Source organism: Hypanus sabinus, chromosome 31, assembly GCF_030144855.1.
Source record: "Hypanus sabinus isolate sHypSab1 chromosome 31, sHypSab1.hap1, whole genome shotgun sequence".
NCBI lineage: Eukaryota > Metazoa > Chordata > Chondrichthyes > Myliobatiformes > Dasyatidae > Hypanus > Hypanus sabinus.
Genome location: NC_082736.1, coordinates 34,598,055 through 34,611,600, shown reverse-complemented (window position 1 = coordinate 34,611,600; position 13,546 = coordinate 34,598,055). Strand labels below are relative to the sequence as shown.

At 54.1% G+C, this 13,546-nt stretch overlaps 1 protein-coding gene across 7 annotated transcripts in view; it reads left to right on the top strand.

The window, feature by feature from the left end:
• The window catches only part of mark2b (MAP/microtubule affinity-regulating kinase 2b), a 220,077-nt gene that overhangs the window by 172,534 nt on the left and 33,997 nt on the right, over positions 1-13,546 (top strand). For all 7 annotated transcript variants that reach the window (XM_059955397.1, XM_059955396.1, XM_059955401.1 and 4 more), the window contains 3 exons: positions 4,267-4,386; positions 8,025-8,124; positions 8,207-8,319. In XM_059955397.1, the coding sequence (XP_059811380.1) occupies positions 4,267-4,386; positions 8,025-8,124; positions 8,207-8,319 (333 nt within the window). The remainder of the gene's footprint in view (positions 1-4,266; positions 4,387-8,024; positions 8,125-8,206; positions 8,320-13,546) is intronic.

The window sequence follows — 13,546 nt, the reverse complement described above, 5'->3', positions numbered from 1 at the left end:
ACTGAGACAGAGACAGAGACACCGAGACAGAGAGACAGACAGAAACACCGACAAAAACAGAGACACAGAGACAGAAACACCGACAGAGAGACAGACAGAAACACCAACACACAGTGAGACAAAAACACCGACACAGAGAGTGAAGCACCGACAGAGAGACAGACACAAACGCCGACACAGACAGAAACACCGACGCAGACTGAGACAGAGACACCGACACAGAGACAGAAAGACCGACAGAGAGACAGAAACACCGACACAGAGAGAGAGAGAGACACCGACACAGAGACAGAGTCACTGACACAGAGACAGAAACACCGACACAGAGACAGAGAGGGAAACACAGACAGAGACAGAAAAACTACACAGAGAGAGAAACATTGACACAGAGACAAAAACGCAGACACAGACTGAGACAGAGACACCGACACAGTGAAAGAAACACCGACAGGGAGACAGGCAGAAACACATACACAGAGAGAGAAACACTGACACAGACAGAAACACCGACACAGACTAAGACAGAGACACAGACAGAGACAGAGACGCCGACACAGATAGAGAAACACCGACAGAGAGACAGATAGAGAAACTCCGACACACTGACAGAGAGACAGAGACACCGACACAGAGACAGAAGCACCGACACAGAGACAGAAACACCGACACAGAGACAAAAACACCGACAAAAACAGAGACACAGAGACAGAAACACCGACAGAGAGTGAGACAAAAACACCGACACAGAGAGAGAAGCACCGACAGAGAGACAGACACAAACACCGACACAGACAGAAACACGGGCGCAGACAGAGACACCGACACAGACTGAGACAGAGACAGTGACAGAGAGACAGAAACACAGGCAGAGACTGAAACACCGACAGAGAGACAGACAGAAACACCGACACAGACGGAGACAGAGACACCGACACAGAGACAGAAACACCAACAGAGAGACAGACACCGACACAGAGAGAGACAGAGACACTGACACAGAGGCAGAAACACCGACAGAGAGACAGAAACACCAACACAGAGACAGAAACACCGACACAGACTGAGACAGAGACACCGACACAGAGAGGGAAACACAGACAGAGACAGAAAAACTACACAGAGAGAGAAACATTGACACAGACAGACAAAAACACAGAATCAGAGACAGAAACACCGACATAGAGACAAAAACGCGGACACAGACTGAGACAGAGACACCGACACAGAGAAAGAAACACCGACAGAGAGACAGGCAGAAACACAGACAGAGAGAGAGACAAAAACACCGACACAGAGAGAGAAACACTGACACAGACAGAAACACCGACACAGACTAAGACAGAGACACAGACAGAGACAGAGACACCGACACAGAGACAGAAACACCAACAGAGAGACAGACACCGACACAGAGAGAGACAGAGACACTGACACAGACGGTGACAGAGACACTGACAGAGAGGCAGAAACACCGACAGAGAGACAGAAACACCAACACAGAGACAGAAACACCGACACAGACTGAGACAGAGACACCGACACAGAGAGGGAAACACAGACAGAGACAGAAAAACTACACAGAGAGAGAAACATTGACACAGACAGACAAAAACACAGAATCAGAGACAGAAACACCGACATAGAGACAAAAACGCGGACACAGACTGAGACAGAGACACCGACACAGAGAAAGAAACACCGACAGAGAGACAGGCAGAAACACAGACACAGAGAGAGACAAAAACACCGACACAGAGAGAGAAACACTGACACAGACAGAAACACCGACACAGACTAAGACAGAGACACAGACAGAGACAGAGACGCCGACACAGACAAACACCGACAGAGAGACAGATAGGGAAACTCCGACACACTGACAGAGAGACAGAGACACCGACACAGAGACAGAAGCACCAACACAGAGACAGAAACACCGACACAGAGACAAAAACACCGACAAAAACAGAGACACAGAGACAGAAACACCGACAGAGAGTGAGACAAAAACACCGACAGAGAGACAGACACAAACGCCGACACAGACTGAGACAGAGACACCGACACAGAGTCAGAAACAGTGACAGAGAGACAGAAACACCGACACAGACTGAGTCAGAGACAGTGACAGAGAGACAGAAACACAGGCAGAGACAGAAACACCGACAGAGAGACAGACAGAAACACCGACACAGAGACAGAAACACCAACAGAGAGTCAGACACCGACACAGAGACAGAGACACTGACACAGACGGAGACAGAGACACTGACAGAGAGGCAGAAACACTGACAGGGAGACAGAAACACCAACACAGAGACAGAAACACCGACACAGAGACAGAAACACTGACACAGACAGAGAAACACCGACTCAGAGATAGAAACAGCGACACAGACAGAGACAGAAAAACCACACAGACAGAGACAGAAACACCGACAGAGAGACAGACAGAAACACCGATACAGAGACAGAAACACCGACAAAAACAGAGACACAGAGACAGAAACACCGACAGAGAGACAGACACAAACGCCGACACAGACAGAAATGCCGACACAGACAGAAACACCGACGCAGACTGAGACAGAGACACCGACACAGAGACAGAAAGACCGACAGAGAGACAGAAACACCGACACAGACTGAGACAGAGACACCGACACAGAGACAGAAACACCGACACAGACAGAGACTGAAACACCGACACAGAGACAGAGAGGGAAACACAGACACAGACAGAGACAGAAACACCGACACAGACTGAGACAGAGACACTGACACAGAGACAGTGACACAGAGACAGAGAGGGAAACACAGACACAGACAGAGACAGAAACACCGACACAGACTGAGACAGAGACACCGACACAGAGACAGAGACACTGACACAGAGACAGAAACACCGACACAGACAGAGACAGAAACAGTGACAGAGAGACAGAAACACCGACACAGACAGAGACAGAGACACCGACAGAGAGACAGAAACACTGACACAGAGGCAGAAACACTGACATAGACAGAGACAGAAACAGTGACAGAGAGACAGAAACACCGACACAGACAGAGACAGAGACACCGACAGAGAGACAGAAACACCGACACAGAGGCAGAAACACCGACAAAAACAGAGACACAGAGACAGAAACACCGACAGAGAGACAGACAGAAACACCGACACAGAGAGAGAAGCACCGACATAGAGACAGACACAAACGCCGACACAGACAGAAACACCGACGCAGACTGAGACAGAGACACCGACACAGAGACAGAAAGACCGACAGAGAGACAGAAACACCGACAGAGAGAGAGAGAGACACCGACACAGAGACAGAGACACTGACACAGAGACAGAAACACCGACACAGAGACAGAGAGGGAAACACAGACACAGACAGAGACAGAAACACCGACACAGACTGAGACACCGACACAGAGACAGAGAGGGAAACACAGACACAGACAGAGACAGAAACACTGACACAGAGACAGAGAGGGAAACACAGACAGAGACAGAAACACCGACACAGTGACAGAGAGGGAAACACAGACACAGACGGAGACAGAGACACCGACACAGAGACAGAAACACCGACAGAGAGACACCGACACAGAGACAGAGACACTGACACAGAGACAGAAACACCGACACAGAGACAGAAACACTGACACAGACTGAGACAGAGACACCGACGCAGACTGAGACAGAGACAGAAACACCGACAGAGAGACAGAAACACCGACAAAGAGACGGAGACAGAGACACCGACGCAGACAGAAACACCGACAGAGAGACAGAAACACAGACACAGAGACAGAAACACCGACAGAGAGACAGAAACACCGACAGAGAGAGAGACTGAAACACATTGAGCTCAGGTCAGGATCGAACCCGAGTCTCTGTCTCTGATCACCACAGCACCCTCAGACCCCTGTCTCTCCTCCCTGTGCGTGGCTTGTCCGTGTCTGGTAGTGTGAGTAGGATTGTTAGACGTGTCCACGTGTCAGTGCCAGACACTTAACCGATGCTTGGATAATTATACAGAGTGCTAAGGTCCAGGTGCAGGTCGATAGGACTAGGAAGAATGACAGGGTGTCACAGACTAGATGGGCCAAAGGGCCTGCTTCTGTACCGTCCATGCACAAGCCATACTGCCTCTCAGAGCCAAGTCGCTTGTCACCAAGCTGGAGGCATGATACGATCTGATGAGGGATCACTGAAAAAAGACACATTTACATCTGCTGTTGATGTGTCTGCAGGAACTCCGGGAGAGAGTGCTGAGAGGCAAATACCGAATCCCCTTCTACATGTCCACAGACTGTGAAAACCTACTCAAGAAATTCCTGGTACTAAACCCCGCCAAACGAGGCAACTTAGAGGTGAGCCTGATGAGCGTCAGTGGTCAGCTCCCGTAAGCCACGCCGTCTGGAATCGCCTGGCACGAGTGAGATCTGTCAGAAACGGTGTGGCTCCTGTACTCTGAAAACCCCCGGGATGGGAGGAGAGACCAGAACGGTGCCTACTGTCTTGGGGAGGGGCGTGGGCTAAAGGAACACCAGAGGGACGGCATGGAGGGTGTGGTGGAATGTGGTAGGTGGGGGCTAGTGCTGAGCAGAGGGAGTGTCACACTGCAGGAGAGGCGGTGAAGAGGGAGGGTCACATTGAGGGAGGGGCGGCGAGGGGGAGTGTCTCACTGGGAGGGTCCGTGATGAGGGAGCGTCACATTGAGGGAGGGTCGGTGAGGAGGGAGTGTCTCACTGTGGGAGGGTCGGTGAGGAGGGAGTGTCACACTGTGGGAGGGTCGGTGAGGAGGGAACGTCTCACTGTGGGAGGGTCGGTGAGGAGGGAGCATCTCACTGTGGGGGGTGGTGAGGAGGGAGTGTCACACTGCGGGAGGGTCGGTGAGGAGGGAACGTCTCACTGTGGGAGGGTCGGTGAGGAGGGAATGTCTCACTGTGGGAGGGTCGGTGAGGAGGGAGTGTCACACTGTGGGGGGTGGTGAGGAGGGAATGTCTCACTGTGGGAGGGTCGGCGAGGAGGGAACGTCTCACTGTGGGAGGGTCGGTGAGGAGGGAGTGTCTCACTGTGGGAGGGTCGGTGAGGAGGGAGTGTCTCACTGTGGGAGGGTCGGCGAGGAGGGAATGTCTCACTGTGGGAGGGTCGGTGAGGAGGGAGTGTCTCACTGTGGGAGGGTCGGCGAGGAGGGAATGTCTCACTGTGGGAGGGTCGGTGAGGAGGGAGTGTCTCACTGTGGGAGGGTCGGTGAGGAGGGAACGTCTCACTGAGGGAGGGTCGGTGAGGGAACGTCTCACTGTGGGAGGGTCGGCGAGGAGGGAGTGTCTCACTGGGAGGGTCGGTGAGGAGGGAGTGTCTCACTGTGGGAGGGTCGGTGAGGAGGGAACGTCTCACTGAGGGATTGTCGGTGAGGGAGTGTCACTGCGGGAGGGTCGGTGAGGAGGGAGTGTCTCACTGAGGGAGGGTAGGTGAGGAGGGTGCGTCTCACTGCGGGAGGGTCGGTGAGGAGGGAGCGTCTCACTGCGGGAGGGTCGGTGAGGAGGGAGTGTCACTGCGGGAGGGTCGGTGAGGAGGGAACGTCACATTGAGGGAGGGTCGGTGAGGAGGGAGAGTCTCACTGTGGGAGGGTCGGTGAGGAGGGAACGTCTCACTGAGGGATTGTCGGTGAGGGAGTGTCACTGCGGGAGGGTCGGTGAGGAGGGAGTGTCTCACTGAGGGAGGGTAGGTGAGGGTGCGTCTCACTGCGGGAGGGTCGGTGAGGAGGGAGCGTCTCACTGCGGGAGGGTCGGTGAGGAGGGAGTGTCACTGCGGGAGGGTCGGTGAGGAGGGAACGTCTCACTGTGGGAGGGTCGGTGAGGAGGTAGTGTCTCACTGTGGGAGGGTCGGTGAGGGGGGAGTGTCTCACTGTAGGAGGGGCGGTGAGGAGGGAGTGTCACACTGAGGGTCGGTGAGGAGGGAGTCTCACTGTGGGAGGGTCGGCGAGGAGGGAACGTCTCACTGAGGGAGGGTCGGTGAGGAGGGAACGTCTCACTGTGGGAGGGTCGGCGAGGAGGGAGTGTCTCACTGGGAGGGTCGGTGAGGAGGGAGTGTCTCACTAAGGGAGGGTCGGTGAGGAGGGTCTCAGTGCGGGAGGGTCGGTGAGGAGGGAGTGTCTCACTGAGGGTCGGTGAGGAGGGAACGTCTCACTGTGGGAGGGTCGGTGAGGAGGGAGCGTCACATTGAGGGGCGGTGAGGAGGGAGCATCTCACTGTGGGAGGGGCGGTGAGGAGGGAGCATCTCACTGTGGGGGTGGTGAGGAGGGAGTGTCTCACTGGGAGGGTCGGTGAGGAGGGAGTCTCTGTGGGAGGGTCGGCGAGGAGGGAACGTCTCACTGAGGGAGGGTCGGTGAGGAGGGAACGTCTCACTGTGGGAGGGTCGGCGAGGAGGGAGTGTCTCACTGGGAGGGTCGGTGAGGAGGGAACGTCTCACTGAGGGAGGGTCGGTGAGGAGGGAGTGTCTCACTGGGAGGGTCGGTGAGGAGGGAACGTCTCACTGTGGGAGGGTCGGTGAGGAGGGAGCATCTCACTGTGGGGGTGGTGAGGAGGGAGTGTCACACTGCGGGAGGGGCGGTGAGGAGGGAGTGTCTCACTGAGGGTCGGTGAGGAGTGTCACACTGCGGGAGGGTCGGTGAGGAGGGAACGTCTCACTGTGGGAGGGTCGGTGAGGAGGGAGCATCTCACTGTGGGGGGTGGTGAGGAGGGAGTGTCACATTGCGGGAGGGTCGGTGAGGGGGGAGTGTCTCACTGTGGGAGGGTCGGCGAGGAGGGAGTGTCACACTGAGGGTCGGTGAGGAGGGAGTGTCACACTGAGGGTCGGTGAGGAGGGAACGTCTCACTGTGGGAGGGTCGGCGGGGAGGGAGTCTCACTGGGAGGGTTGGTGAGGAGGGAGTGTCTCACTGTGGGAGGGTCGGTGAGGAGGGAACGTCTCACTGAGGGATTGTCGGTGAGGAGGGAGTGTCACTGCGGGAGGGTCGGTGAGGAGGGAGCATCTCACTGCGGGAGGGTCGGTGAGGAGGGAGCGTCTCACTGCGGGAGGGTCGGTGAGGAGGGAACGTCTCACTGTGGGAGGGTCGGTGAGGAGGTAGTGTCTCACTGTGGGAGGGTCGGTGAGGGGGGAGTGTCTCACTGTGGGAGGGTTGGTGAGGGGGTGCGTCACATTGAGGGAGGGTCGGTGAGGAGGGAGCGTCTCACTGTGGGAGGGGCGGTGAGGAGGGAGTGTCACACTGAGGGTCGGTGAGGAGGGAGTGTCACACTGTGGGAGGGTCGGTGAGGGGGGAGTGTCTCACTGTGGGAGGGTTGGTGAGGGGGTGCGTCACATTGAGGGAGGGTCGGTGAGGAGGGAGCGTCTCACTGTGGGAGGGGCGGTGAGGAGGGAGTGTCACACTGAGGGTCGGTGAGGAGGGAGTGTCTCACTGGGAGGGTCGGTGAGGAGGGAGTCTCACTGTGGGAGGGTCGGCGAGGAGGGAACGTCTCACTGAGGCAGGGTCGGTGAGGAGGGAACGTCTCACTGTGGGAGGGTCGGCGAGGAGGGAGTGTCTCACTGGGAGGGTCGGTGAGGAGGGAACGTCTCACTGAGGGAGGGTCGGTGAGGAGGGAACGTCTCACTGTGGGAGGGTCGGCGAGGAGGGAACGTCTCACTGTGGGAGGGTCGGCGAGGAGGGAGTGTCTCACTGGGAGGGTCGGTGAGGAGGGAACGTCTCACTGAGGGAGGGTCGGTGAGGAGGGAACGTCTCACTGTGGGAGGGTCGGCGAGGAGGGAACGTCTCACTGAGGGAGGGTCGGTGAGGAGGGAACGTCTCACTGTGGGAGGGTCGGCGAGGAGGGAACGTCTCACTGAGGGATTGTCAGTGAGGAGGGAGTGTCTCACTGAGGGAGGGTCGGTGAGGAGGGAGTGTCTCTGTGGGAGGGGTTTTTATGGGGGGTCTCTTCTGGTGAAACTGACCTTAGCCATTGGCTTGTCCAGCAAATCATGAAAGATCGGTGGATGAACGTCGGCTACGAAGACGATGAGCTGAAGCCCCACGTGGACCCCGAGCCCGATTACAAAGATCCCCGGCGGACAGGTGAGTCTCCCGCTCGCATGCTCTCCTCCAGCTGCCAGCCTTCTCTGCAGGCGATCTAACAGCGTCTCTCCCTGTGCCACAGAGCTGATGGTTAACATGGGGTACTCGCGGGAAGAGATCACCAACTCCCTAGTGAACCAAAAATACAACGAAGTCATGGCCACATACCTGCTGCTGGGCTGGAAGACCTCGGAGGTAAGTCAGCACTGAAGGGTGCGGTAGGACAGAGGGACGAGACCCATAATTCCTTGAATGTGGCATCGCTGATAGATAGGGCTGTAAAGAGCCGCAGGAAAGCAGCATCCATCGTCAAGGACCCCCGCCATCCAGGCCATGCCCCCTTCTCACTGCTACCATCGGGCAGGAGGCACAGAAGCCTGAGGTCCCACACCACCGGCTTCAGGAACAGTTATTACCCCTCAACCATCCGGCTCCTGAACCGGTGTGGGTAACATCACTCACCACAATGAGCCTCAGGTCCCACACCACCGGCTTCAGGAACAGTTATTACCCCTCAACCATCCGGCTCCTGAACCGGTGTGGGTAACATCACTCACCACAATGAGCCTCAGGTCCCACACCACCGGCTTCAGGAACAGTTATTACCCCTCAACCATCCGGCTCCTGAACCGGTGTGGGTAACATCACTCACCACAACACTGAACTAATTCCGCAACCCACACACTCACTTTGCGAGGGCCCTTTACAACTTGCGCTCTCAGGATTATGAGTCTTCTGCACGTTTCATTAATTCTATTTTTTCTCTGTGAATGCCCGCAAGTAAATGATTCTCAAGACAGCAAATGGTGACGTTAAGAACCTTACTTTGCTAATAAATCAGACACTGCCCTCACAGTCCAGCTGTTCTGTGCAGTTAGCGGGAGGTAGGTGTCAGCGTGGGGAACTCCACCTGTCTCTATTTATATGGAATTGCAGTGCACAGTAGTCCCTTCGGCCCATCAACCCTAGCCTAACCATGGGACAATTGGCAATGCCCTAGTAACCTAGCCGGAACGTGCGAGGGAACCGGAGCACCCGGGGGAAATGTACCAGCTCTGAACCCGACGGTAAAACCGTGGCGCTAATCGCTGTGCAACTTCACTCGCCTCAACTCTGAACTGATTCCACAACCTGCAGACTCACTTACAAGGGCATCCAGCTCATGTTCTCAGTAATATCTGTCTATTTATCGTCTGCCTTTATTGTACTTGCAGAGTTTGTCCTCTTTGGTTGTTTGTCGGTCTTTGTTTGGCCATAAGATATAGGATCGGAATGGTCCTGCCGAAGGGTCTGGGCCTGAAACGCCGACTGTACTTTTTCCATAGATGCTGACTTCCTCCCATGTTTTGTGTGTGTTGCTCAGATCAGATTTAGCCCACTTTGCCAATTGAGTCTGCTCTGCCATGTCATCGTGGCTGCTCTCAGCCCCAATCTCCCGCCCTCTCCCCGTATCCCTTCATGCCCTGACCAATCAAGACCCTATCAACCTTTGCCATTAATATACGTACAAGTCTTGACCTCCACAGCCGCCTGTGGCAAAGAATTCCACAGATTCACCGCTCTCTGGCTAAAGAAATTCCTCCCCATCTCCGTTCTAAATGAATGTCCATCTATTCTGAGGCTGTGTCCTCTGGTCCTAGACTCCCCCCCACCACGGGAAACATCCTCCACATCCACTCTATCTGTGTCCTCTGGTCCTAGACTCCCCCACTACAGGAAACATCCTCTCCACATCCACTCTATCTGTGTCCTCTGGTCCTAGACTCCCCCACTAGAGGAAACATCCTTTCCACATCCACTCTATCTGTGTCCTCTGGTCCTAGACTCCCCCACTATAGGGAACATCCTCTCCACATCCACTCTATCCGTGTCCTCTGGTCTTAGACCCCCCCCCACTATAGGAAACATCCTCTCCACATCCACTCTATCTGTGCCCTCTGGTCCTAGACTCCCCCACTATAGGAAACATCCTCTCCACATCCACTCTATCTGTGTCCTCTGGTCCTAGACTACCCCACTACAGTAAACATCCTCTCCACATCCACTCTATCTGTGTCCTCTGGTCCTAGACTCCCCCACTATAGGAAACATCCTCTCCACATCCACTCTATCTGTGTCCTCTGGTCCTAGACTCCCCCACTATAGGAAACATCCTCTCCACATCCACTCTATCTGTGTCCTCTGGTCCTAGACTCCCCCACTATAGGAAACATCCTCTCCACATCCACTCTATCTGTGTCCTCTGGTCCTAGACTCCCCCACTATAGGAAACATCCTCTCCACATCCACTCTATCTGTGTCCTCTGGTCCTAGACTACCCCACTACAGTAAACATCCTCTCTACATCCACTCTATCTGTGTCCTCTGGTCCTAGACTACCCCACTACAGTAAACATCCTCTCCACATCCACTCTATCCATGTCCTCTGGTCTTAGACCCCCCCCCCCCACTATAGGAAACATCCTCTCCACATCCACTCTATCTGTGCCCTCTGGTCCTAGACTCCCCCACTATAGGAAACATCCTCTCCACATCCACTCTATGTGTCCTCTAGTCCTAGACTCCCCCACTATAGGAAACATCCTCTCCACATACACTCTATTTAAACATCCTCTCCACATACACTCTATTTAAACATTCGATAAGTTTCAATGAGATCCCTCTCATTCTGCTGAATTCCAGTGAGTACAGGGCCATCTAACGTGTACTTTCTCAGTGATTCAATTGTATATCTTTGCTCAACTGTGAATGCCCACATGAGAATGAAGCTTGGGGTAGTAAACGATGATATATACTGTACATACTTTAATAATAAATTTGCTGTGAACTTTCCAGTGGAGGCTAGACGGGCAGGCTATGCCATACAGAGACTGAAAGAGTGAAAGTTGGACTGAAAGCCTTGTCAGTGTCAGGCCAGTTTCACTTATACAATATGGTGTTAAACTGCTTGAATTAAAGAACAGGTGCTATAAGGACAGGTTAGGTTGCTTTCTCTGGAGTGGCAGAGAATGAGGGGTGAAGAAGGGGATCCCCGGTAGCCTAGACGTCGGCACCACGCTATTACAGCTCGCGTGTCCTAATACTAGCAGTGAGGACAGGGCAGGACCTGGGTTTATAAGGCAGATAGCGTAGACAGGTAGTTGTAAAGAATTTGGTTGATGTTTGGGTCGAGTTGTTCACTGATCTTGGTAAGTTACTTGTGAACTCCTTGTCACCATGTGAGGCGACATTGTCAGTACGCTGTTGATTGTGCACATTGACAATATCTCCTCGTGGTGATGAAACGCTTGCAAGTAAAGATCAGAGAATGACTTGACTCCGCTAGACAGAAAGGATCTTTCTCCCAGGGATGAAACATCTAATACCAGACGTTGTGCATTGAAGGTGAGCGGGGGGGCGGGGGGGGGGGAGTTTAAAGAAGACGTCAGGGGTCAGTTTTTTCTCTCATGGGGAGTGGTGGGTGTGTGGAACGAGCTGCCGGGGGTGTTGCTGGAGGCAGATAGGATCGAGGTGTTTAAGAGACTGTTAGACACTTGAATGTGCAGGGAATGGAGGGAGATGGACCATCTGGAGGGAATGGAGGGAGATGGACCATCTGGAGGGAATGGAGGGAGATGGACCATCTGGAGGGAATGGAGGGAGATGGATCATGTTCAGGGAATGGAGAGAGATGGACCCTGTGCAGGGAATGGAGGGAGATGGACCATGTGCAGGGAATGGAGGGAGATGGACCATGTGCAGGGAATGGAGGGAGATGGACTATGTGCAGGGAATGATGGGAGATGGACCATGTTCAGGGAATGGAGGGAGATGGACCATGTGCAGGGAATGGAGGGAGATGAACCATGTGGAGGGAATGGAGGGAGATGGATCATGTTCAGGGAATGGAGGGAGATGGACCATGTGCAGCGAATGATGGGATATGGACCATGTGCAGGGACTGGAGGGAGATGGACATTGTGTAGGCAGAAGGGATTAGTTTAGTTGGGCATTGATTACTAATGTAATTGGGGTTGGCACTGCATTGATGGGAGATGGACCATGTGCAGGGAATGATGGGATATGGACCATGTGCAGGGAATGGAGGGAGATGGACCATGTGGAGGGAATGGAGGGATATGGACCATGTGCAGCGAATGATGGGATATGGACCATGTGCTGGGAATGGAGGGAGATGGACCCTGGGCAGGGAATGGAGGGAGATGGACCATGTGCAGGGAATGGAGGGAGATGGACCATGTGGAGGGAATGGAGGGAGATGGACCATGTGGAGGGAATGATGGGAGATGGACCATGTGCAGGGAATGATGGTAGATGGACCATGTGCAGGGAATGATGGGAGATGGACCATGTGCAGGGAATGGAGGGAGATGGACCATGTGCAGGGCAGGGAATGGAGGGAGATGGACCATGTGGAGGGAATGATGGGAGATGGACCATGTGCAGGGAATGGAGGGAGATGGACCATGTGCAGGGAATGATGGGAGATGGACCATGTGCAGGGAATGGAGGGAGATGGACCATGTGCAGGGAATGATGAGAGATGGACCATGTGGAGGGAATGGAGGGAGATGGACCATGTGGAGGGAATGGAGGGAGATGGACCATGTGGAGGGAATGATGGGAGATGGACCATGTGGAGGGAATGGAGGGAGATGTACCATGTGGAGGGAATGATGGGAGATGGACCATGTGCAGGGAATGGAGGGAATATGGACCATGTGGAGGGAATGATGGCAGATGGGCCATGTTTAGGGAAATTGAGGGAGATGGACATTGTGTAGGCAGAAGGGATTAGTTTAGTTGGGCATTGATTACTAATGTAATTGGGGTTGGCACTGCATTGATGGGAGATGGACCATGTGCAGGGAATGATGGGATATGGACCATGTGCAGGGAATGATGGGAGATGGACCATGTACAGGGAATGATGGAATATGGACCATGTGCAGGGAATGATGGAATATGGACCATGTGCAGGGTATGATGGGAGATGGACCATGTACAGGGAATGATGGGAGATGGACCATGTGCAGGGGATGATGGGAGATGGACCATGTGCAGGGGATGATGGGAGATGGACCATGTACAGGGGATGATGGAATATGGACCATGTACAGGGAATGATGGAATATGGACCATGTACAGGGGATGATGGGAGATGGACCATGTACAGGGAATGATGGAATATGGACCATGTACAGGGAATGATGGAATATGGACCATGTACTGGGAATGATGGGAGATGGACCATGTGCAGGGAATGATGGGCGATGGACCATGTGCAGGGAATGGAGGGAGATGGACCATGTGCAGGGCAGGGAATGGAGGGAGATGGACCTTGTGCAGGGAATGATGGGAGATGGACCATGTGCAGGGAATGGAGGGAGATGGACCATGTGCAGGGAATGATGGGAGATGG